At 36.7% G+C, this 27,870-nt stretch overlaps 1 protein-coding gene across 3 annotated transcripts in view; it reads left to right on the forward strand.

Annotated features, from left to right (window-relative positions):
• LOC121381011 overlaps positions 1-27,870 on the forward strand; it is a 40,931-nt gene extending 13,061 nt beyond the window's left edge. For 2 of the 3 annotated variants that reach the window (XM_041510085.1, XM_041510084.1), the window contains exons 2-8: positions 8,867-9,266; positions 11,438-11,643; positions 13,689-14,827; positions 18,120-18,731; positions 20,079-20,323; positions 20,948-21,055; positions 24,206-27,870. In XM_041510085.1, the coding sequence (XP_041366019.1) occupies positions 9,004-9,266; positions 11,438-11,643; positions 13,689-14,827; positions 18,120-18,731; positions 20,079-20,323; positions 20,948-21,055; positions 24,206-24,389 (2,757 nt within the window). In that variant the 5' untranslated portion in view covers positions 8,867-9,003 and the 3' untranslated portion in view covers positions 24,390-27,870. The remainder of the gene's footprint in view (positions 1-8,866; positions 9,267-11,437; positions 11,644-13,688; positions 14,828-18,119; positions 18,732-20,078; positions 20,324-20,947; positions 21,056-24,205) is intronic. The other variant, XM_041510086.1, reaches the window with a different exon arrangement.

The following is a 27,870-nucleotide window of genomic DNA, read 5'->3' on the forward strand; positions in this document are numbered from 1 at the left end:
CAATTTACAATTCCCATAATCATTCCTTGACAAACATGCTATCAAACCATTTGTAAAAGTTTGTTTTGTTTAATGACACCACTAGAGCACATTAATATATTAATCATCTGCTATTGGATCATCCAATGTCAAACATTTGATAATTTTTAACACAAAGTTTTAGAGAAAACCTGCTAAATTTTTTCATTGGAAGCAAGGGATCTTTTATATGCACCACTCCATAGACAGGATAGCACATACTACAGCCTTTGATACCAGTCGTGGTGCATTGTCTGGAATGAGAAATAGCCCAATGGGCCCATTGATGAGGATCGATCCCAGACCAACCACGCATCAGGCGGACGCTTTACCTCTGAGCTATGTCCTGTCCCTAATGTATTTTGTTAGTCTTACATATCACTGTTCTTCTTATACTATTACTTGTGTGTGTAATTTATATTTAAACAGCATACAACTGATAAAAAGTTAGGTGGTCGTATTTTTGTTTTAAATATATGTAGAGAACGAAATACCGTACTCAAACATTCTTGACATATGGTAATCTCCTGATAACCAGAATGACCATTCTCGACTTCTTTTGATTCCTGCAGTAAAGCCCCTAACCTACAGCAACTGTAGGTTCGAGACCTGACTGATGCAATTTTATAGTATACCCACCAGCCACAGAATAAAATTTTAATACTGCATTCATCAAGGTCATAGAAATCCTGGAAAATCATGGAATTTAGAAATATCTTTTTCTAGGCACTTAATCATTGCTTGACACTCAATAGCTGAGGTGTCGTTAAACATTCATTCATTAGTTTTGTAGGCATGGAGTTGCAGAAAATAAAAATTGATTTTTTTTTTCTTTCTTATTTTCAATAATGAAAAAATTGGTAGTTTGCATTAGAGCATTGTAACTTTATTAAATTATATTGATGATTGCAAAATAATCCTTGAACATTTAAAAAAAAGGTAATGAAAAATGCCTTCAAAAAGTAATGGAATCTTGTTGGTAACAAATTGTATGCACCGAGAGGTTTGTATAGGAAACAAATCTGAATGACAAAACAGTATTCCATGATCAAAATCATATCTCTGCACAAGGAAATGATGTTAGGGAAAGTCTAGATTGCTGCCATGATCCACTATCAGGTGTTCATTCTTAGGAGGACTGCCACTCCCCTAGGAGATCTGTAACAGGATGTTTCATCCCTCCTGCATCACCTGTAGAACTGCCACTCCCAAAACTAGCTTAGAAAACACAAACTTGTGCAGGACAGAGCTCAATGGACAGTATACAGATGTGATGGCATACACCTGTGAATCACTGTGAAAACAGTGATCTGATATCAGGGGTTTACAGATCCAGGATTAAAAAAAAAATTGGAGTGGGGACTTAAGGAAAAAGGACACATGGGCCAACTCATGAAAAGGACAACCCAATGAAAATTGCTCAAAAAGCCAGGAAAAAAGGCACTTGAATATATTTAGGGGAGACGGGTCCCCTTGTCCCCACCTTGGAATAGCTTCTGAAAATTGCAGCAGTTCTAGATAATTGTGGTGCCACCCACCTCCCCCATGGGATCATTTCTGGAATACAGGGTACACTATTTCACAAATAGTATGGTTTTATTTACTTGTCAGTTATGCAGCTTTTAAATTCACACAAACCACCTATTTGTTACAAAGCTTTTTGTGTTCTAAAATTAAAAGTTGAAAACTTCAAGATCCCTGAAACTTTTTCCACATAATATTTTGAAAATTAATGTATTATAAAAAGGTATGGTATGTACTATCCTGTCTGTGGGATGCTGCATATAAAAGATCCTTTGCTACTAATCAGAAAGAATAGCCTATTGTGTAGTGGCAGCAGGTTTCCTCTTTCATCTGTGTGGTACTTAACCATATGTCTGACATGAGTGACATCATATAAGCATAATTAAAATGTGTTGAATGTACCGTTTAATAAAACATTGCTTAATTCCTTCTTTATTTGGTTACACAAATATTTTTCACATAACCAAACAATGGGTTACTTATGTTAAAATCATGTGAACATATTTCCAGTTAGCTAAGATTTAGAAATTTTGTTTCTTGGGAATAACCCTAATTGGACAATTAAAAAAACAGGAGGAAATTTTCTATTATTGTTAATGGATTTTATTTTCTTCTCTCAACCTGCCACCACATCCCCACTCATGCCCCACCCCACACATCCACCCCATGGAGAGAAATCTGTGGCCACAACAGGGCTTGTGTTGAAGAAGGGTGTGTGTAAAGTTCTAAACCTTTGGATTAATAACTGTAAACAGTATGAAGAGATTAGAATAGCCAGCTACTGACCAGGTACCAGCTGTTGTTTACATGCAGATAGACTCATGCTGAGTACTTGTTTTCTGGAACAGTTTCCGACTAGATGTATCCAGAACATTTGGCAATCCAGAACATTTGGAAAGAGGGCATCTTTGTTAGTTTCACCTTTTGGGTTTGGTACATTTTCAGGATATTCCACAAAAAGTGGTGTGTATATAATTGTGTGTATGTTCTGGGAATCCCTCTGAATTGGCCAGTGTATATTGTACATATGTCATTTTATTATTTTTTTTTTTTTTAAACAAGATGAATCTCCCTGGTTTTGTAAGATGTGGATCAGTGATTGAGCATGTTATAACTCCGTGATTGAGCATGTTATAACTCTGTGATTGAGCAGTTTATAACTGTTATTGAGCATGTTATAACACTGTGATTGAGCATGTTATAACTCCGTGATTGAGCATGTTATAACTCCGTGATTGAGCATGTTATAACTCCGTGATTGAGCATTTTATAACTCTGTGATTCAGCATTTTATAACTCCGTGATTCAGCATTTTATAACTCCGTGATTGAGCATGTTATAACTCCGTGATTGAGCATGTTATAACTCCGTGATTGAGCATGTTATAACTCCGTGATTGAGCATGTTATAACTCCGTGATTGAGCATTTTATAACTCCGTTATTGAGCATGTTATAACTCCGTGATTCAGCATGTTATAACTCCGTGATTCAGCATGTTATAACTCCGTGATTCAGCATGTTATAACTCCGTGATTGAGCATGTTATAACTCCGTGATTGAGCATGTTATAACTCCGTGATTGAGCTTGATATAACTCAGTGGATGAGCTTGATATAACCCTGTGATTGAGCTTGATATAACTCTGTGATTGAGCATGCTATAACTCTGTGATTGAGCATGCTATAACTCTGTGATTGAGCATGTTATAACTGTGATTGAGCATGTTATAACTGTGATTGAGCATGTTATAACTCCGTGATTGAGCATGTTATAACTCAGTGGATGAGCTTGATAAAGTTCAGTGGTTGAGCAAGATGGAGCAATTCAATTCAATTCAATAATTTATTTCTGTATATGAATTATACAGACATGAACAATAATATCAACATCAAGAAAAGAATAAAACAATACATGCTATAATGGTTACAATGGCTCTGCTGCAGAATAAGATACAACTCTGGCTGAGCATAAGAAATGTCTGTAGTTGAGCAAGATCTATCTATGTGGTTGAGTGAAATACAGTTAATTGATTGAGCAACATACAACTCAGTGGTTGAGCAAAATACAGCTCAGTGGTTGAGCAAGATGTAACTGTGGTTGAGCAACGTACAACTCTGTGGTTGAGCATGATACAGGTCTGATTGAAATTGATACAGCTGATTTAAGCATATTTATTGTAATAATAAACAGTTTTGGGATTGGCCAACAGGTTGCAGCATTTTACAAAATACAATATTTCTAGTCAGCAAGATACAGCTCAATGGTTGAACAAAATACAGCTCAGTGGTTGAACTAGATACAGCTATGTGGTTGAGCAAGATACAGTTCAGTGGTTGAGCAAGATACAGCTCAGTGGTTGAGCAAGATACAGCTCAGTGGTTGAGCAAGGTACATCTCAGTAGTTGAGCAAGATATAGCTGAGTGGTTGAGCAAGATGCAGTGTAGTGGTTGAGTAAGACACAGTTCAGTGGTTGAGCAAGATACAGCTCAGTGGTTGAACAAAATACAGCTCAATGGTTGAACTAGATACAGCTCAGTGGTTGCACTAGATACAGCTCAGTGGTTGAACTAGATACTGCTCAGTGGTTGAACTAGATACAGCTCATTGGTTGAGCAAAATACAGCTCAGTGGTTAAGGAAGATACAGCTCAGTGGTTGAACAAAATACAGCTCAATGGTTGAACTAGATACAGCTCAGTGGTTGAACTAGATACAGCTCAGTGGTTGAACTAGATACTGCTTAGTGGTTGAACTAGATACAGCTCAGTGGTTGAACTAGATACAGCTTAGTGGTTGAACTAGATACAGCTCATTGGTTGAGCAAAATACAGCTCAGTGGTTAAGGAAGATATAGCTCAGTGGTTGAACAAAATACAGCTCAATGGTTGAACTAGATACAGCTCAGTGGTTGAACAAAATACAGCTCAATGGTTGAACTAGATACAGCTCAGTGGTTGAACTAGATACAGTGGTTGAACTAGATACAGCTCAGTGGTTGAACTAGATACTGCTTAGTGGTTGAACTAGATACAGCTTAGTGGCTGAACTAAATACAGCTCAGTGGTTGAACTAGATACAGCTCAGTGGTTGAACTAGATACAGCTCAGTGGTTGAACTAGATACAGCTTAGTGGTTGAACTAGATACAGCTCATTGGTTGAGCAAAATACAGCTCAGTGGTTAAGGAAGATACAGCTCAGTGGTTGAATAAAATACAGCTGAATGGTTGAACTAGATACAGCTCAGTGGTTGAACTAGATATAGCTCAGTGAGCTCAGTGGTTGAACTAGATACTGCTTAGTGGTTGAACTAGATACAGCTTAGTGGTTGAACTAGATACAGCTCAATGGTTGAATTAGATACAGCTCAGTGGTTGAACTAGATACAGCTTAGTGGTTGAACTAGATACAGCTCATTGGTTGAGCAAAATACAGCTCAGTGGTTAAGGAAGATACAGCTCAGTGGTTGAATAAAATACAGCTCAATGGTTGAACTAGATACAGCTCAGTGGTTGAACTAGATACAGCTCATTGGTTGAGCAAAATACAGCTCAGTGGTTGAACTAGATACAGCTCAGTGGTTGAACTAGATACAGCTCAGTGGTTGAACTAGATACTGCTTAGTGGTTGAACTAGATACAGCTCATTGGTTGAGCAAAATACAGCTCAGTGGTTAAGGAAGATACAGCTCAGTGGTTGAATAAAATACAGCTACCACTGTATAGATCGATCCCCGTCAGTGGACCCATTGGGCTATTTCTCGTTCCAGCCAGTGCTCCACAACTGGTGTAACAAAGGCTGGGGTATGTACTATCCTGTCTGTGGGGTGGTGCATATAAAAGATCCCTTGCTGCTAATCAAAGAGAGTAGCCCATGAAGTGACGACAGCGGTTTTCCTCTCTCAATATCTGTGTGGTCCTTAACGATATGTCTGACGCCATATAACTGTAAATAAAATGTGTTGAGTGTGTCGTTAAATAAAACATTTCCTTCGTTATGGTTGAACAAGATATATATAATGTAGCTCATTATAACAGCATACAACTCACTGGGTGAGCAAAATGCATCTCAGTGATTGCACAAGATACAGTTTGGGTTTAAAACACAAATTCAATTCGGACAGATAATCAGTAACTCTTTATATAATAATTTGATAGTTATTCACTAATTTATGTACATTTGTTAACACGTTTTTGGCTATTGATATTCAAACAACAGAAATGTTTTGTTTGTGCTCATCCCAGTATAGTGTTCTGTGTGTGTATGGACATGTACAGTTGTATATTTGAATACTGCCAAATGATATTTTCCCCATTGGTGCAGTGTATATGTGTGTGTATGGTATGTGTGGTGTCCTATTCACAGGTAGATATGTAACATTTGGATATAAATAGTATGTGGTTTTGGGTGAGCATTGTTTGGTTTGCCAGTGTGATTGTGACTCATGTACTTGATCCTTATCAATGTGATTTACTGGTTCTAGTTAATGTGAGTTTTTCAATGGATCAACCAGGAACTTAAATACTAGTATACAATAAAACCAGTTTTATGCAGACACCCAAGGAAAGAAAAGTTATTTTAATGACACCTAAGGATATTTTAAACGATGGCAGTTTGATATTTAATGTATTATATAGATGTGTATGATTCTTTTGGACACCTAAGTGAGTATTATTGAATACCTCTTTTTATTTAGTTATTTATTATTTTATTTTATTTTATTTTATTTTATTTCATGTCATTTCATTTTATTTTTGTTAATATTATTCAGAAATACTCTGTTACAAGTAACTATCAATCCAGGAAAAGAGAATTCTAATTAATTAAGGATTGTCTGTTATTTCTTTTAAGTTCATCTGGGTAAAACAAATCATCCGCTAACTGTGTGAATTGATGAAGCCGTTCACACATAATTTGCCAGACTATACTTATAATTAAATTTAAAATATAGGTACTAATAATAATGTTTTGGTTCTGAACCATTAATGCTCAATTAGACAAAATACCAATATACAGTGACATCATCAGATATGACATTCCCTGATGATGTTATTTTTACGTTCATCGAGATATGAACAATCTTATGTTGCCACGGCTGGACCAACGACATGGTGTTGTATTGTAATGAATGTAACAGAAATTTAATTATTACACATTGTATTAATAAAATATTCATAGCAATTGGTCGATTTTATTCCAAAACATATGGGGCCGAATTTACACAGCCTGTTTACATCTTACACATGTGTAACTACACACATTTACAATGATTAAACACCTGTTTACATCTTACACATGTGTAACTACACACATTTACAATGATTAAACACCTGTTCACATCTTACACATGTGTAACTACACACATTTACAATGATTAAACACATGTATTTAAGATAAACAGGCTTTGTAAATTCTATCAATATATTTGATTCCTTGTGCCAGCATGTTAATACAATGTATCTATGTTTGTACCATTCAAACCTGACATACATACACTATATAAATACATCATGTATATTCATACATATATATCTACTTGCCAGTACCAGGTTTGCTTACAAATTCATGTATGTTGAGGGGTGGACAGCAGTTTGTCTATTGTCATTAACTTTATCGTTCTTTTTAAACATGACTCGGAGAGGCCAAAAAATAGTTTTATTACATCCACTCACCCACACATAATACACACACACACACACACACACACACACACACACATGCATGCACACGTGCGCACACACATGCACGCACACATGAATGCACACATGCAAACGCACACACACACACACACACACAAATAACCAAAATATATGTTTGTAAGTGTATTCAATATAATATGTATTGCTTTAATGCCAAAAGAATTGAAATCCTGGCTGCTATGTTGCCAAGTACAAATGGTACCTGGTCCACACCTCTATACACAATTGTTAGCATTAAGTTTCTGATGCATGGTCACAGTGTGTGTAGCAATGAATGTATCTTGTCAGGTGTCTATATTGAAGAAAAAACCCACCCCCCAAAATATTGTTTCTAAAACACTTGTGTATTTTTCCATAATGAAAAAAAAAAAGATGAAAAAGTTTAAAGTGATTAATCAGGGTTCCCCATCCCTGACATCTCCTATATTTTGGGAGATATAATAAACAATTGAAAGAAAAAGAAGTTCCTAAGCATACAATATCATATTACTTGTTTCCTGTGAAACCCCATGATGTTGACTCATTATGACATACCAGCTGTATTTTGGTCATCCAGGTGATACAGCGAGTCACTGTACAACCCACGTTTAAAATGGTGCTGTCTCATGTCAAAATGTAAAGACATACATGCCGAATTAGAAATGATAGGAAAACATCACTTCAACAGGTTTTTCTGTTACTATATATACACATTGACAAACCGATGACAACTTGAGAAATTAGTCCATGTGTTTTCCCCACCCAAGTATATAAAGACCGCTTATTATTACCCTTGACTACATTTGGGTATTTCTCCTTCTTTGTACTTTCAGTTTCACTTTAAAGGAAAGATTTGTGAATATACCTTTACAAATTGAGAAGGAGTTGAGAAATTAGGCTGTTTATTTCCCTCAAGTAAAAGTCACACAGTCACCTGTATTTAGAGGCCACCTTTTGGTGCATTATCAAGTGACTGCTTAACACAGGTCAGACTGCACATTTAGTAAAATTCACTTGATCAAATAATAGTATGTAGAACAGTTATGTTATTTGTATATTATAGTGCTGCACAAAAAAACATTTCATGGTATGTAAATATTTAAACAGTTCTTCTGTCTCAAATTTCATCATTGCTTCTTAGATTTTAACCAGGAAGCAAATGCTAAAAACTGAGAAGCAATTCTAGTACATGTATGTATATAGACCACAAGTGTTGAGCTAATCTTTATGCCACTGATAAGACACTGGTGTAGATTATTTTAGGTAAATGGATCAAGTTCAGGCATCAACAGGGCAGCTAGACACCGGCCTTGGTGGTGTTGTGGTTAAAACCATCGGACATAAGGCTGGTAGGTACTGGGTTCACAGCCCGGTACCAGCTACCAGCCAAAGTGAGTTTTAACGATTCAGTGGGTAGGTTTAAGACCACTACACCGACTTCTCTTCTCTACCACTAATACATTGTAACTAACCACTAACTGACTGACCTGGACAAACAACCCCGATAGCTGAGGTGTGTGCCCAGGACAGTGTGCTTGAACCTTAATTGAATACAAGTTTGAAAATATAAATTGAAGTGAATGAATGAAGGGCAGCATTGGAAGCAACACTAATATTTGAACTTTATTTTTTAAAAATATTTTACAGACACCTGAAGATGTTTCCTAAAGATGTGATGCTTCAAGGAACCAACAGTAGAAAATGTCCTTAAAAACAAGAAATCAAGTGACGTCAGGTGTAATGACGATGTCACACAGGGTCCATTAAGCATCAGTGATGTTAAAATGTCTGATCTCATTTCTGCAGCCAAGAATGGTTACAGTAGACATGTGGAGACCTTCCTAGAGTCTGGCAGTTCCGTGAACGTCACTGACAAGGACAACGCCACAGCTCTGTACTGGGCTGCGTGCCTCGGACATCAGCAAATCTGCGAAACGCTGCTGAAGGCGCGGTGTAATGTGAATGCGCAGGTCAAGTGGGGGTCAACTGCACTGCATGCCGCTTGTGACAGAGGGCATGCTGACTGCGTCAGGTTGCTCATTAACTGGTAAGGATATTAACTCTTGCATCAAAAATAGGTTTTGTCGGTGTACTATTTATTTGATTGAGAAAGTCTGGTTCAAAGTGGTTCTCAGGGTAGAAAGGGTTTAAGCAAATGTTTTTTGTGAATTTCTTTGTAGTATATCTATTTTACACTTTTTGTCAAATTAACATACTTGTTTTTGAATATAAATACTGGGCATAATTAACAATATGAACTTGCAAAGTTTGACTAATAGTTGAAGATATATGGCAAAGTGGAATAGGGTTGAGAATCAGATAACGTTTTTTATCAATCATCAAATCTACACTACCATAGCTACACTATTGATATCTAGATTAAAATGTACATTTTGCTTTGGGGTACAAAATCTGCTACTGCCAAACAGGCTGGAGGTGTAGGTTTTGTTTCTTATAGCTGGGGTGTAGGTTTTGTTTCTTGTAGCTGGGGGTGTAGGCTTTCTTTCTTGTAGCTGGGGGTGTAGGTTTTGTTTCTTGTAGCTGGGGTGTAGGTTTTGTTTCTTGTAGCTGGGGGTGTAGGTTTTGTTTCTTGTAGCTGGGGGTGTAGGTTTTGTTTCTTGTAGCTGGGGGTGTAGGTTTTGTTTCTTATAGCTGGGGGTGTAGGTTTTGTTTCTTTTAGCTGGAGGTGTAGGTTTTGTTTCTTGTAGCTGGAGGTGTAGGTTTTGTTTCTTGTAGCTGGGGGTGTAGGTTTTGTTTCTTGTAGCTGGGGTGTAGGTTTTGTTTCTTGTAGCTGGGGGTGTAGGTTTTGTTTCTTGTAGCTGGGGTGTAGGTTTTGTTTCTTTAGCTGGGGTGTAGGTTTTGTTTCTTGTAGCTGGGGGTGTAGGTTTTGTTTCTTGTAGCTGGGGGTGTAGGTTTTTGTTTCTTGTAGCTGGGGGTGTAGGTTTTGTTTCTTGTAGCTGGGGGTGTAGGTTTTGTTTCTTGTAGCTGGAGGTGTAGGTTTTGTTTCTTGTAGCTGGAGGTGTAGGTTTTCTTTCTTGTAGCTGGAGGTGTAGTTTTTCTTTCTTGTAGCTGGGAGTGTAGGTTTTCTTTCTTGTAGCTGGGGGTGTAGGTTTTGTTTCTTGTAGCTGGGGTGTAGGTTTTGTTTCTTGTAGCTGGGGGTGTAGGTTTTGTTTCTTGTAGCTGGGGGTGTAGGTTTTGTTTCTTGTAGCTGGGGGTGTAGGTTTTGTTTCTTGTAGCTGGGGGTGTAGGTTTTGTTTCTTGTAGCTGGAGGTGTAGGTTTTGTTTCTAGTAGCTGGGGGAGTAGGTTTTTGTTTCTTGTAGCTGGGGGTGTAGGTTTTGTTTCTTATAGCTGGGGATGTAGGTTTTGTTTCTTTTAGCTGGAGGTGTAGGTTTTGTTTCTTGTAGCTGGAGGTGTAGGTTTTGTTTCTTGTAGCTGGGAGTGTAGGTTTTGTTTCTTGTAGCTGGGGGTGTAGGTTTTGTTTCTTATAGCTGGGGGTGTAGGTTTTGTTTCTTATAGCTGGGGATGTAGGTTTTGTTTCTTTTAGCTGGAGGTGTAGGTTTTGTTTCCTGTAGCTGGAGGTGTAGGTTTTGTTTCTTGTAGCTGGGGTGTAGGTTTTGTTTCTTGTAGCTGGAGGTGTAGATTTTGTTTCTTTTAACTGGAGGTGTAGGTTTTGTTTCTTTTACTTCAGTGGAATAAAACATTATGCTTCAAATTTAACTCTAAAATAGTACAGTATAAACACCTAGGTGAAATTGCAATGGAGATACAGCTGTTTAAAGTTATGTCAAGCTAGTAAAGAATAAGTTAACCCATATCTCTAAAAAATAATTTTCAGAAAGAGGTGTAATCTGGGTTCTACAATGTATAAATATATCAAATTATGTCAATCTTTGAAAAGAAAATTGGTGATGATGATGTGAGTTGAATTGACATGGAATTACCCATATACTAAATTTGTGACCGTCATAAAATTCCCCAATGATGAAAATAATTATTATAATTTAAAAACAGTATGAATATAGTTTGAAATGTGCAAATATAACGTTCTTTAATCCCTGTTGTGATTTGTCTTCAATAATGTCACCTTTTTTTTAAAATTGTATTTTATTGAAGTATCTGACATCGACTGTCATACAATCTAAATACCGGGTATAATAAATCATATATAACAGCTCAAAGTTTATCGACTTATTTTTGTCATTAACTTTAATTTTCAGGAAAGCACAGCTTGACATACAGAACAAGAGAGGGGATACTCCACTCCATCTTGGTGCATACCGAGGATTCCTAGATATCGTTGACATTTTGTTGAAGGCTTGTGCTGACCCGTTAATCAAAAACAGCTCAAGCAAAACACCACTGCAGGAGGCTTTGTCTAGAGGTCATACACAGATTGCAAATCTCCTTAACAAATACACTAATGGTAAGTACATTTATTACATACCTATTCAGTCTTATTTTAGTGATAAAGACATTTTCAAACCGTTTTATAAATTTATCTTGTATCGAAACTTTTGAATGGAAAATCTTTTTTTAATTTTTATACAAGTATCTTACTGAATTAATCTAGAACATGGTGAAACATAACAAAAAATGTACAAATAAATGTTCACTTCATCTATTTTTTTATCAAACTTTTCCCCCTTCTTTTGGGAATGGAGAAGTCACTTCCATTTTTTCAATTCTAGATTAGGGCTCTTTGCACTGGAAGCTACTCCCACTAGCAGGTCCTACCATTTGCAGCTTCTCCCATTCTAGCACATCCTAGCTTCCACTGACTAGTAGATCCTCCTACTTGCAGCTCCTTCCACTCTAGTAGATCCTTCTACTTGTAGCTCCTCTCACTCTAGTAGATCCTCCTACTTGTAGCTCCTCTCACTCTAGTAGATCCTTCTACTTGTAGCTCCTCTCACTCTAGTAGATCCTCATACTTGTAGCTCCTCTCACTCAAGTAGATCCTCATACTTGTAGCTCCTCTCACTCTAGTAAATCCTCCTACTGACAGCTCCTCTCACTCTAGTAGATCCTCATACTTGTAGCTCCTCTCACTCAAGTAGATCCTCATACTTGTAGCTCTTTCCACTAGTAGATCCTTCTACTTGTAGCTCCTCTCACTCAAGTAGATCCTCCTACTTGTAGCTCCTCTCACTCAAGTAGATCCTCCTACTTGCAGCTCCTTCCACTCTAGTAAATTAGGGCTCTTTGCACTAGCAGGTCCTCCCATTTGCAGCTCTTCCCATTCTAGCACATCCTAGCTTCCACTGACTAGTAGATCCTCCTACTTGCAGCTCTTTCCACTAGTAGATCCTTCTACTTGTAGCTCCTCTCACTCAAGTAGATCCTCCTACTTGTAGCTCCTCTCACTCAAGTAGATCCTCCTACTTGCAGCTCCTTCCACTCTAGTAAATTAGGGCTCTTTGCACTAGCAGGTCCTCCCATTTGCAGCTCTTCCCATTCTAGCACATCCTAGCTTCCACTGACTAGTAGATCCTCCTACTTGCAGCTCCTTCCACTCTAGTAGATCCTTCTACTTGTAGCTCCTCTCACTCAAGTAGATCCTCCTACTTGCAGCTCCTTCCACTCTAGTACATTAGGGCTCTTTGCACTAGCAGGTCCTCCCATTTGCAGCTCCTCCCATTCTAGCACATCCTAGCTTCTACTGACTAGTAGATCCTCCTACTTGCAGCTCCTTCCACTCTAGTAGATCCTTCTACTTGTAGCTCCTCTCACTCTAGTAGATCCTCCTACTTGCAGCTCCTCTCACTCTAGTAGATTCTCCTACTTGTAGCTCCTCTCACTCTAGTAGATCCTCCTACTTGTAGCTCCTCTCACTCTAGTAGATCCTCCTACTTGCAGCTCCTCTCACTCTAGTAGATCCTCCTATTTGTAGCTCCTCTCACTCTAGTAGATCCTCCTATTTGTAGTTCCTCTCACTCTAGTAGATCCTCCTACTTGTAGCTCCTCTCACTCTAGTAGATCCTCCTATTTGTAGCTCCTCTCACTCTAGTACATCCTCCTACTTGTAGCTCCTCTCACTCTAGTACATCCTCCTACTTGTAGCTCCTCTCACTCTAGTAGATCCTCCTACTTGCAACTCCTCCCACTCTAGTAGATCCTCCTACTTGCAGCTTTTCCCACTCTAGTAGATCCTCCTACTTGCAGCTTCTCCCACTCTAGTAGATCCTCCTACTTGCAGCTTCTCCCACTCTAGTAGATCCTCCTATTTGCAGCTCCTTCCACTCTGGTAGATCCTCTTAGTTGCAGCTCCTCTCACTCTGGTAGATCCTTCCACTGGCAGCTCCTCTCACTCTAGTAGATCTTCTTACTTGCAGCTCCTCCCATCTGACTGCTTCCCCACTCTTGCAGACCATCCTGTCTTTCAGCTATCTTCACGGTCTTACTCCACATCACTGGTGTATCTTTTACTCTCTATCATGTTGATAATGATTTGTTTTATTTCTTGTATAGATTTTCAGCAGTTCTCATCACTTCCCGAAATAAAGCCATCTTCTGGGTTAGTGGACTCGACCAGTCATTCACCATTAACCTCCTGGCCTCAGTGTTGTAAATCAGTGGATAGCTCTTTCGTTCCTAATATATATGTTGGCTCAAATGACATTCACAGTTCCGTGCTTCAGAAAAACACAGCTATTACCAAACAGGACCGAAATCGACACCCCGTCAACAGTCCAAATCCTTTAAGCTGTGTCTGTGATAACTATGGTAAAATAATGGAGCAACAAGAAAGTTTTGAGGACGAAAGTGTTGTGCACAATGGTAACGTTTCCAATAAAGAAAATCTTGATGAAGTAGATGGACCTGTTTTACGGAGCTCTGTTGTAGATAGGTCTAATGGAATACCGTCTACTCTCTATCCCTTGGCAGGTTGTGGTTATTCATACAATAATGAGTCTCTGTCAGTACCTTTGGCTTTCCATCAAGGTTTGGACTCGCAACAGATTCAGATCAGACCCTCAGACATGATGGTCACCCATAACCATCCGGTTCCTCAGAGAACAATAAATCAGTCTAGTGAAGCTATTGAAAATTACGCCGAGAGTCTTCAGCTGGAACTGGTTAAATACCACGAAATTGTTACCAATATTGAAAAGGAAAAATGTAAACTGGAACACCAGATCTCAGAGCTGATTCATTTGTTACAAATGAAGGAGAAGGAAATTCAAAATGTGAAGCAACTCTTGATGAAGGAAAGGTTGCTACGGCAACAGCAGTATCGTAAGCATATACAGAATGAGGAACAGAGACAGCAGCTGTCGCTCGCTGTGATGAGTCGAGGTCAGACTAGTGTCGGAGGAAATGGTGTCACGCATGAACATCTGAGGAAATTTGTTAACCTATTGTATCAAAATAGCAATCGGTGTGATACGGGCAAAATGGTCGCTTCACTGCAAATGCAGTTGAAGGAACTGTGGATGAATTCTGGTGCTAACGTAAAGCTGGATGCAGACAATGAAGAATGGATTATGGGAAAAGATTACGAGTTGATCTGTGATCATCCCATCAATCAAATATCGGAAGGGATTCGCAATGGTTCCTGCTCATTAATATTTCAAATAAAGAGACGTGGAAAGCCATATATTCTAAAGGTGAGCATAATTTAAGTTAATGAGAGAGAGAGAGAGAGAGAGAGAGAGAGAGAGAGAGAGAGAGAGAGAGAGAGAGAGAGAGAGAGAGACAGACAGACAGACAGACAGACAGACAGACAGACAGACAGACAGACAGACAGCCAGCCAGCCAGCCAGACAGCCAGCCAGACAGCCAGCCAGCCAGCCAGCCAGCCAGCCAGCCTGCACGACTGTACAATAATTCCTAGAAGGTGTTGGTATCAGGTTTAAACAGATGTAATGTGTAAACATAACCTGTGCAATGATAAATACTTTTACTTGCTTTGTATAAAATTGCTTGGGATTTTGTGCTCATTTCAAAATAAGCAGACCTGAACATAAAACAAATTGAGAAGAATGATTAATCACTCACCTAACTTAGATTATGGGGAGCCATTTAAGATATTACCATACAGTGATGTAGCCTGGGGCAAGGCAAGTATTGCGCCCCCTAACCAGTGGACTGTTAGCACTCCCCGAGTCCCTTCCACCAGTCCAGAATTTTGCGCCCAGGACAACTGCCCCGGTGGCCCCGCCCACCCTACGCCACTGTTGCCATATTAATACCATATAAGGGGAGCTAAAACTTACTCTCCTAAAACTTGTTTCAGGGGATGTGATGGGGACGAATGAGAGTGATAGCTATGCTCCCCTTAAATGGCTAGATCTAAATAAGAGGTTGGGGTTTTGTCGGATAGGGTTTTATCCATTGGAATTTTGCCCTTGCACCAGTTAATGTCCAAATGGCAATTGTCTGAGATCCCTATTAATATTTATTTTAAAATGTAAAAATTATACCTTCAACTACATGTCTATAAAAAATTAGAAGCAAATAATTTGATGTACTAGAAGAATTTATTTTGAAAATCTGTAGATGATGTACAACCTGTAGGTTAAATGTATGACATCACACAATTAAACTCAAATTATATATGCTTCCTATATATGGTTTACCCATGATTTGTGGCAGTCAATTGAACAAAAAAGAAGACAAAAAGAAGCCTATATATCAAAAGTATTTATGAGATGGAAAAATTTGAATACCACCATGGATTCAGCCAGAAAATATGACATAGTTTTTATGGATTTATTTTTATTATTGTTGTTTTGGGGTGTTATTTTCAGCCAAACATTCTTAATTAGGGAAACCACTGTTTATGCCCAGTAGCAGCATTTAAAAATATTTTCGAGTTAATTATGCAAAGATTATGAATTCATTTATTAGCAATTAATATTTATCACAACTGTGTGTAAAAATAACAAAATATGGAACTCGTAACTATGATAAAGGACCTTTAATGCAGTGCACTAAATTGTACAAGATTATGAATTAATTTATTTGCAGTTAATATTTATCACAACTGTGTAAAAATAATAAAATATGTAAAAAATATGTAACTTGTAACTATGATAATGGACCTTTAATGCTGTGCACTAAATTGTATAAGTAACACATGATCTTTGACATCTGAAAGCTGCATTTTACACTACTGTTGAATGAACAATAAAACAATCCCACACAAAGATCATATTTTGGTGGACTTCAGATCAGCCCTTCAAAGCAGGATTGGATGACAGATGACCTGCTACTAGTACTACATGTAAATAGCTTAACATTAATAATATATCACCCGAAAATATATAGCCTATAATACCATCATTCTATAAAAATGTTTTTTGTAAATAACTTCAGTTTGGTTTGATTTAAGAAGAAAATTAAAAGTGTTTTGGAAATAATAAACAAATACTATTTTTGTGTGCAATTTACAAATCAATCGGCTCAGAAATAAATTACTTGTAGTAAATACTATAGTATGAAAAAAGGTGTTTGCTGTGGGATGGACTATAATTGTTTTATTGATCCTGAAAAGTACTTTATTGAAGAAGTCATCAGATCCTTCTGGTTGAAATGTTGGTACATAATTGAATAACTACATGTACATACTAGTACATGTAGTTCTAAATCAGAAAAATAACATTTATTTTTTTCTGTTTAAGATTTTTACAACACAGTTTATGATAGCGAGCATTAACTGAAGAGGGGGCAGAATTTAGCTAAGTCGGTTGAGTGCTCGGTTGAGGTTCTTGCGTTGCAGGATCGAACCACCTCGGTGGATCCATTCAGCTGATTGGGTTTTTTCTTATTCCAACCAATGCACCACAACTGGACAAAGGCTGTGGTATGTATTTTCCTGTCTGTGGGAAAGTGCATATAAAAAAGATCCCTTGCTGCATTAGAAAACATGTAACGGGTTTCCTCTGATGACTACGAGTCAGAATTACCAAATGTTTGACATCCAATAGCTGATGATTAAATAATCGATGTGCTCCAGTGGTGTCGTTAAACAAAACAAACTTCTTCTTCTTCATTAACTGAAAAGGAACATACACACATTTATTACTGCACTAGGCACTCATAAGGCCTGAAAAGGAACATACACACATTTATTACTGCACTAGGCACTCATAAGGCCTGAAAAGGAACATACACACATTTATTACTGCACTAGGCACTCATAAGGCCTGAAAAGGAACATACACACATTTATTACTGCACTAGGCACTCATAAGGCCTTAAAAGGAACATACACACATTTATTACTGCACTAGGCACTCATAAGGCCTTAAAAATTGTATTTCCAGGAATGTGCAGAAAAAAATTAGGTATAGGGAAGATTGACTTTTAAAAAGAATTTATTACCTCATCATTAGGCACTTATAAGGCCTTACAAAAAAAACTTTTCTGGGGATGTGTTGAAAAAAAATAATTAGGTAGGGTAGGTCAACTTTTTTATTATTATTTTTTTTTATTATTACTACAATCACCCTATAGGTCCAGAAAAAATCTTATATATGTAACTTTTTCACCTTCATATTATTATTACACGTATATATATATATCAGGTTCCTAAAATTCACAATATTTTTTTAGACTAACTATTTTTCATTTGATACACACTAAATCTCATGACAAATAGAAATGATTTCACTTGGGACAATAACCGACAATAACTGACTGTTAATAACATGTTTATTATCCTCTATATATAGTGTATATTTCAAGGAATGTAACCTGTGCGACTATACCTTTTGTAGATAAACCTTTTTTTTAAAAACCTTTATTACCCCAAATCATTGGTAACGTGAAAGTTGAGGTGTCTTGAATCATTATCTTACAATGTACTACACTAATAAAAAAATTAATGAAAGAAAAAAAGGAAACAAACCTGCCTTTAAAAAACCAAAACCAAATACCTTTCTTTTTGTCCGACAGATGATGATCAACCTAATAAACATGGACTTTGACCAGCACAGTGATGGCTACAGCCTGGACGGTCACCTGATACGCAACTTCGGCATGGAGTACCACGTTCCTCTCCTCCTCGACAAATACCCGAACATCATCAAGGTCCTTCATCACTACCAGGGCTCGACGGAGAACTTCCTTCAGTTCCAGAACCTTCTGATACCACACAACCTGGATGTTCCAATCGAGATGGCTCGACGCACCACGTTCATTGTCATGGAGACATTCCCTCAGACTTTGCAGTCGTTCATGGTGACCCAGCGGACCGCGTGTCCGGAGCCAAGTTTCGGTCTTCCTGACTTGTTTCTGCTGAATCTGCTGTACCAGTTGTTGGAGGTGTTGTGTGTTTTACAAGACATGCGGATAGTGCACCGGGACATCAAGGGAGATAATGTGTTTCTTGATAAGTGTCTCAGGCCCGTGTTGGGTGATTTTGGTTTTGCGCGGTCGTTACGGAACCGTGATGGCGGCAACTTGCCCTTCTCGGACCATTCCCAGGCCTGTGCTGGCAATGCTCATGCGTGGGCGCCAGAAGTGTCTCGGTTCAATAGAACTCTTCCAGGATCTTTACCTTACTCAGTAAGTGATAATGTTTGACATCCAGTAGCTGATGATTAATAAATCAATGTGCTCTAGTTGTGTCATTAAACAAAACAAAATTTTTTTAGTAAGTGATATTAGATCAAGGAACAATTTTACAAAGGTTACTTTTTCCTTGTAGTCAGTTGTATTAAATTTCTATATTTAAGTGTTTAACCTGAATCAGACAAATTTTATTTTGTCCTCTTATCAGACATGCATGCAATCTAATTAAAATTAGCTCCACTATTACATGTGGATCTAACAGCAGTCAGTTGGAGCTCATGTCCACCAATCAAAACCTTACTTGCAGAATCATGCCAGTGATTTAAAAATAATTTGAAAACATTCCGAATTTTCCTGAGGGTATACATGTTTCGTGTGAATTACGAATGCCTTCAAACATGTTTTATTTTATAAAATAAATAATTTGTAATGTAAAACTGAAGACTAATTTAGTTTTTTTTTATATATATATAAATAAATAAATAATTTTTAATGTAAAATTGAAGACTGATAACCCATCTCGTACGTATTGGTATGGTTCGCTGTACTGCGGCCACTAAAATAGACTCGCCCGATATTTTTAGAATTTGTATGCTCCCAAATAACGTTATAAAAGGCGAAATATGATTGGTCAATATTTAAATTATTATTTACAGACGAAATGTTACCTGGACATTGGAGACTACGCAGTGTTGTTAGCAATCTGATTAAAATTAGTTCCGCTAGTCTAAATAAGGCATTCGTAATTCACATGAAACATATCGTATACCCTCAGGATAATTCGGAATGTTTTCAAATTATTTTTAAATCACTGGCATGATTCTGCAAGTAAGGTTTTGATTGGTGGACATGAGCTCCAACTGGCTGCTGTTAGATCCACATGTAATAGTGGAGCTAATTTTAATTAGATTACATGCATGCAACTCAGTTAAATGCAGGATATCACCTTTCGGTCTATGATGTAAAGTGAATGAAAAAGCCCCACATTTACACTACTTGGAAACAGAATAAAAATAAAGATTTAAAATAACTGAACATTTAAATGGTTTGAGGTTTTGAAACCAACTATTTTATTAAAGAAAACAATTGTAAATGCTTAATGCAATATTTAAAAAAAAAAAATTCTGAAAATGTTTGGTTTGTAAGTTTTGAAATTTGTGTTATGTTTCTTACCCAAAATGTGTAAATGAAATACACATTTACCTCAATTTTGTGACCATATCATCACTTTGTTTACAATATATCCCAAGGATACAACTTTAGATATAATATTGTGATTTTTAACTACCACTTGTCTATATAACCACAGGTTTTTCTTATGAGGTATTCTTTTTCTTGTAGGTTTCATTGGACCAGATTTATTTGAAATCCGACATATTTGCTGTGGGGCGAATGTTCTACGCTTTATTATCTCCTGTGATTGATGACAATTCCTTCCCACATTCCTCTGTTGACCAGCCTCACTATGAGGAATCTGCAATCCCGGAACTTCCATCGGTGTTAGGTGTGGGGTTGAGGTACATCTTGAAACAGATGGTGCTGGATGAGCCGGAGAATAGACCAACACCAAGACAGGCATTGCTGAGGTAGGATCTCCCTCACAGTACATGGGATCGATGGATGGATGGACGGACGGACGGACGAACGGATGGACGGACCGACGGATTGATTGATTGATGGATGGATGGATGGATGGATGGGTGGGTGGATGGGTGGATGGGTGGGTGGGTGAGTTCTATGGATGGATGGATGGGTACGGGTGGGTGGATGGGTGGGTGGGTGGATAGGTTTTGGGTGGGTGGGTGTATTTGGGAGAGTAAAAAATTAACAAACAAAAAAGATAAATATACAATAATTCCAAAATGTTTTAACAAAATTATCTTATCTAAAATAGATTGTCTCACAATACATGGAATTAACTAATGAATGAATCACTCTCCCTCACTCCTTTATCTCCCTACCTCACCCTCTCTCATCCTCACTCCCTCCCTCTCTCTCTCTCCCTCTCTGTCTCTGTCTCTCTCTGTCTCTCTCTCTCTCACCCTCTCACCCCTCTCTCGTTGTCTCTGTCTGTCTCTATCTGTCTCTGTCTTTCTTTATCTGTCTCTCTCATTCTCTCTGTCTTTCCCTCTCTCTCTCTTTCCCTCTCTCTGTCTCTGTCTCTCTCAACAAAGGAGAGAAACGTGTATGTATTTTGTTTACTCTTTCAGAGTTGGAATGCTCATAATCAATCCAGCTGGAGAAGAACTTTTATCTAGTGATGACGTGGTGCCATATTGTCAAGCCCGAATGCTTAAACTTCTAGCGTTATGTCCATGGTTTGTGTCTTTTTTCTCTTACTTTGATGGAGACAAAAGGTGTTACTTTTTAGACAGCTACAGCATCAAAATTGGCAAATATGTATGTTCATTTCAATGCATGTTCAAAAAGTTTTAAATTTATATATTGAAATTTGTTTAGTTTCTAATTATTTTAGTTTTTTAAAGAACATGAATGTTACATCCCAAATTATTTCTGTATTCTCCGAATCCGTACACAAGATACTTAATTCTGCAGAATTCTTCTTTAAACTATTATTTTGTTTCAGTGTATATATTATGGAATATTTATGACGGATTAATGGTCTGCTATTTGTTTGATGGGATGTACTGTATGCTTTACTTTAAAATCATAATATTTGGTGACATGAAGGAAAAAGAACTCCATAAAGAAATGTGTTGTCATGTCAACAGTTGAGATTGCATAGTTTCATTTTTAGATTCCTCAACTTAAAATGGTATGGTTTTTTTAAAACTTACAATACAAAGTTACCTGTATGAAGTAACTAACCAATCTTAAACTCTAGGCCATTTCCCAATAATCTAACATGGAACAAATTGACCTATATTAAACAATTGCCTATGGTTTTCAAGGTATGTATCTTTAATGTGTTCAAGGTATGTACCTTTGATGTGTTCAAGGTATGTACCTTTAATGTTTTCAAGATATGTATCTTTAATGTGTTCAAGGTATGTACCTTTAATGTTTTCAAGATATGTACCTTTGATGTGTTCAAGGTATGTACCTTTAATGTTTTCAAGATCTGTACCTTTAATGTGTTCAAGATATGTACCTTTAATGTTTTCAAGATATGTACCTTTAATGTGTTCAAGGTATGTACCTTTAATGTTTTCAAGATCTGTACCTTTGATGTGTTCAAGGTATGTACCTTTAATGTTTTCAAGGTATGTATCTTTAATGTGTTCAAGGTATGTACCTTTGATGTGTTCAAGGTATGTACCTTTAATGTTTTCAAGATCTGTACCTTTGATGTGTTCAAGGTATGTACCTTTAATGTGTTCAAGATATGTACCTTTGATGTGTTCAAGGTATGTACCTTTAATGTGTTCAAGGTATGTACCTTTAATGTTTTCAAGATATGTACCTTTGATGTGTTCAAGGTATGTACCTTTAATGTTTTCAAGATATGTATCTTTGATGTGTTCAAGGTATGTACCTTTAATGTTTTCAAGATATGTACCTTTAATGTTTTCAAGGTATGTACCTTTGATGTGTTCAAGGTATGTACCTTTAATGTGTTCAAGGTATGTACCTTTAATGTTTTCAAGATATGTACCTTTGATGTGTTCAAGGTATGTACCTTTAATGTTTTCAAGATATGTATCTTTGATGTGTTCAAGGTATGTACCTTTAATGTTTTCAAGATATGTACCTTTAATGTGTTCAAGGTATGTACCTTTAATGTTTTCAAGATATGTACCTTTAATGTTTTTAAGGTATGTACCTTTAATGTTTTCAAGATATGTACCTTTGATGTGTTCAAGGTATGTACCTTTAATGTTTTCAAGATATGTATCTTTGATGTGTTCAAGGTATGTACCTTTAATGTTTTCAAGATATTTATCTTTGATGTGTTCAAGGTATGTACCGTTAATGTTTTCAAGATATGTACCTTTAATGTTTTCAAGATATGTACCTTTAATGTGTTCAAGATATGTACCTTTAATGTTTTCAAGATATTTATCTTTGATGTGTTCAAGGTATGTACCTTTAATGTTTTCAAGATATGTACCTTTAATGTTTTCAAGATATGTACCTTTAATGTTTTCAAGATATGTACCTTTAATGTTTTCAAGATATGTACCTTTAATGTTTTCAAGATATGTACCTTTGATGTGTTCAAGATATGTACCTTTAATGTTTTCAAGGTATGTACCTTTAATGTTTTCAAGATATGTACCTTTAATGTTTTTAAGGTATGTACCTTTAATGTTTTCAAGATATGTACCTTTAATGTTTTCAAGATATGTACCTTTAATGTTTTTAAGGTATGTACCTTTAATGTTTTCAAGATATGTACCTTTGATGTGTTCAAGGTATGTACCTTTAATGTTTTCAAGATATGTACCTTTAATGTTTTTAAGGTATGTACCTTTAATGTTTTCAAGATATGTACCTTTGATGTGTTCAAGATATGTACCTTTAATGTGTTCAAGGTATGTACCTTTAATGTGTTCAAGATATGTATCGTTGATGTGTTTAAGGTATGTACCTTTAATGTGTTCAAGATATGTACCTTTAATGTTTTTAAGGTATGTACCTTTAATGTTTTCAAGATATGTACCTTTGATGTGTTCAAGGTATGTACCTTTAATGTTTTCAAGATATGTATCTTTGATGTGTTCAAGGTATGTACCTTTAATGTTTTCAAGATATTTATCTTTGATGTGTTCAAGGTATGTACCTTTAATGTTTTCAAGATATGTACCTTTAATGTTTTCAAGATATGTACCTTTAATGTGTTCAAGGTATGTACCTTTAATGTGTTCAAGGTATGTACCTTTGATGTGTTCAAGGTATGTACCTTTGATGTGTTCAAGATATTTATCTTTGATGTGTTCAAGATATGTACCTTTAATGTTTTCAAGATATTTATCTTTGATGTGTTCAAGATATGTACCTTTAATGTTTTCAAGATATTTATCTTTGATGTGTTCAAGATATGTACCTTTAATGTTTTCAAGATATGTACCTTTAATGTTTTCAAGGTATGTACCTTTAATGTTTTCAAGATATGTACCTTTAATGTTTTTAAGGTATGTACCTTTAATGTTTTCAAGATATGTACCTTTAATGTTTTTAAGGTATGTACCTTTAATGTTTTGTCATAAAATGAATTTAGAGCCACTACAAACTCAAGCATGACCAAAATACATTGGATTTTCCATAATTGATAATTTAACCAAGCAAGAAATTGCAAATACTGTATAATTTAGTGGTACAAAAATGCAGTAATATTATTTTGCACTAGCTAATATTCTCATAAAATAGATAAATAAAAATAATCTAACTTGGTTGTGCTACGTCTACTTATTAATATTAGTTATTTTTGTGCTTACATCCAATTAAGGTTCAAGGCTGAGGCTGGTTTGTGCTACATCTAAACATTGCCTTTCTTTCATTTCCAGGAAGTCAAGTGTTCCCGAGAATGTATTGACAATAGATGAGAGTGTTCGCTGGATCAGTCCAGAGACAGAAGCCAGCTTCTTTGTGAATATATCACCAACGGAATTCTGGGACACTTTAGTTGACCTTCGACGAGCAAATCTGTTGCCAAAAGCAGAAGGTGAAAGAATATTGGAAAATGATTAAACATGAATAGATAGCTTTTAGGAGCTTTTAGATTGTATGCTAGTCAAAAAGGTTTTAGAGAACACCAGAATTTGTACACCATGACTTTGTGTGAATACGAGACTGGGTGACATTTTACAGCAATCAAAGTCAGCTTGCTAGCTCATGTAAGGGTCAAGAACTGTGAAGATAAACCTTGACAGTAACGTATATCAAGGATGCAAACATGAAATCACTTCGGATGTAGACACATTTTGGATGTAAACACATTTCAGTATAAACCCATAGAAGTAATTGTGAGCATTTTACTTTGCTTTATTATGGCTACTTCAGCACTTAATAAGATACAGAAACATGACAGGTTTGTTGTCAGTGTCAAAGAGCTGTCAGTGTCAAATAACTGGTGTCAGTTCGAGTCAGTTCAGATAGACATAGTCTGTGGTAGAGAGCTGGTGTCAGAATCTGGGAGCTGGTGTCAAAATCAGGAACATGATGTCAATGTCATATAGATGATGTTAATGTCAGACAGATGATGTTAATGTCAGAGAGCTGGTTTCAGTGTCAGTGTCATGCAGTTAATGTCAGCATCAGAGAGCTGATATCAGTTTTGGGGAGCTGATATCAGTGTCATAGAGCTGGTGTCAGTGTCAGAGAGCTGGTGTCAGTGTCAGAGAGCTAATATCAGTGTCAGAGAGCTGTTGTCAGTGTCAGAGAGCTGGTGTCAGTGTCAGAGAGCTGGTGTCAGTGTCAGAGAGCTGATATCAGTGCCACAGAGCTGGTGTCAGTGTCAGAGCTGATGTCAGTGTCAGAGAGTTAGTTGATGTCAGTGTCAGAGAGTTGATATCAGTGTTAGAGAGCTGATGTCAATGTCAGAGAGTTGATGTCAGTGTTAGAGAGCTGGTGTCAGTGTCAGAGAGCTGATGTCAATGTCAGAGCATTGATGTCAGTGTCAGAGAGTTGATGTCAGTGTCAGAGAACCATTGTCTGTATCGAAGAACTTTTAATTTAATATCATAAAGCAGATTCAGAGAAATGTCAGCGGCAAGGATCAGGTTTAATTCTTTTTCCCATGTGAATACATGGATGAGACTATTAGCCTACACACAGTGCTTCTCTTGGAGAATGTGTTCTTGAACAGTTCTTCAAGACATTAATGCCAAACTACAATAAGCCAGTGTTGTGAAAGACATAATGCATATATAATCCTTTCTTTTTTTAACTGCTATTGGTAGGCAAAATATATACCTATTTGGTGGTCAAGCTGACATGTTAAATTATCATTTATTGTGTTTACTAAATTGTTTTGATCAGTGTGTTAAATTTGAGAGAATACATACTTATATTCTATTGGTTTTTTAAAATTTAGTTTCTGTGATACTATTAACTAGACACCAATTCTTGATTGTCTGCAACATGTATATTATGATAAGCAAATGGACCCTTGTGATATGTTATACCAAGGTTAGTTAATAGGAAGACATTGCATGTAGATGAAACTGTGCCATATATTTATGGTATTACGAAGTATTTGCACTATGCATTGTTGACATTATAACATTGAAAAAGAAAATTGGGAAAAATTTTATGGCAAGCGCTTGTATACCAAATATGTTTAATAAGAAACATATTCTACTTGTTAAAAAAATAAATATGGATAAAATGTTGGGGTCCTCTTAAAACATTGTATGTGTAAATCTTAGCTTGAAATAGTTTTTAAATTTTAAAATTTAAATTGATAAGAACAGCCAATTGGTTATATGGTAAAGCATTACACTTTATAAAAGTAAAAGTTGCAAACTTCAAAAGATAATGAAGATGAATGGAAGTCCAGGTCTGGATTTTAAAAGACCTATGTCATCACTGGCATAAATGAAAATGTGCTGGTCTCCAAACTTTAAAAAATATGTTACTGTTGTCCTTTATTAATCATGTACATTTCTGTACACATAGTTACCTGATACAGTGATTGAATACCGAGGTAATTGATTACGTTACAGAAATATAATTCAGCTAACGGAGTTAACAAGATAAAAATCATGTGAAGGGACTATCTCACATTTTGTTCCCTGATAGAATGTACACACCATTAGATTAAAGGAAATTGGGCACAACTCAACATACCTGGACAAATGCATGTACAGTGAAACATTTCCAAACTGGATTATGCTGGGGATCTAATATATATCCAATTCAGACAGGATTTAGTGTTTAGAGGGTCTAGTTTTAGAATTTTTTAAATTCGGGACCATGAAATTTGACCAGTTTTGATAGAATTCCAGTTTGTTCAGGGTCTGGTTTAGACAGATGTCACAGTACTAACTGTTATAGACACTTGGGGGGTGGGGGGTAGGGGGTATTTGGTCAGCTTGATCTTTATAATCATGATATAAATGACATTTGTATCAGTTTTTGTTGTATCTGTAAGCAGAAGTTTTGTTGTATTTGTAATCAAGAGCATGTAGTTAAATTTATGGTCAACTTGTTATAAAAAATATTTCAGTTAATTTCTGGTTGTGAAATAGGCACCTGTATGAATTGTGATAAAGAGACTAATTGTTTTTTAAACAGTATGTTTTCCTTTTAAGTGATACAATATTCCTTCTGTTCCAGTATTTGGCATCTAAATGGCACAACTTCCAAGATGCATCAAAATCTTCATCTGACTCTCTTTTTCGGAAATGTTATTTTAGACTTATTTCTTTGTTTTTATCTCTTTAATGAAGTCAAGACAAGTTCAAGTATTGTTTAGGCTTATCTATAATCTATAGAAATACTTTGATCTTCAAGTTTTGTGAATCAAATATCTAACACAGGTGTCACAGGCCTTTTGCATTAAACCCTCAAATGGGTTTTTAAGTGTGGTTGGATAAACAGTTAAATATACGAAGGAAGTGTTTTTTTGTTAGAACCTAGGTATTTCATTCAAACATAAAATGATATTTCCATATATTATTAAACACAGAGGTATAAATAACAAAGGTATAAAGACCAAATCATGACTGCATGCTTATCAACTCTTCTTATAAGCCAGCTGTGAAGTGAGGTCAAGATACCTGATAAATGTATTGAATCCATGTTATAAAACACCTAAAACGTTCCGCTTGGTCACCCATGTTCTATAAGAGTCCTTAGATAAGCTTTATGAGAATTTTCTTGACTTCTAGCCATTATGGTACATGACAGGAGGATCAGCAGGTAATATATGGGCAGTCATCTGGTGCTCAGTGGGTTGTATATCAGCATCAACAGGTGACACATCACTCATCTGGCCTCACCCGCCATGGAATTGTGGACTGGGGATGCCAGAAGATGGATCCATGGTGGGCATGCCTGAACCATTTTTGGATAGGGGCACAAGAAAATAGTTCCGATCCGATCTGGCCTCAGTGGTGTAGTGGTTAAACCAATGGACTACAGGCTGGTAGGTATAGGGTTCGCAGCCCAGTACCGGCTCCAACCCAGAGTGAGTTCTTACGGGCTCAGTGGGTAGGTGTAAGGCCTC

Source organism: Gigantopelta aegis, chromosome 9, assembly GCF_016097555.1.
Source record: "Gigantopelta aegis isolate Gae_Host chromosome 9, Gae_host_genome, whole genome shotgun sequence".
NCBI classification, from domain to species: Eukaryota; Metazoa; Mollusca; class Gastropoda; order Neomphalida; family Peltospiridae; genus Gigantopelta; species Gigantopelta aegis.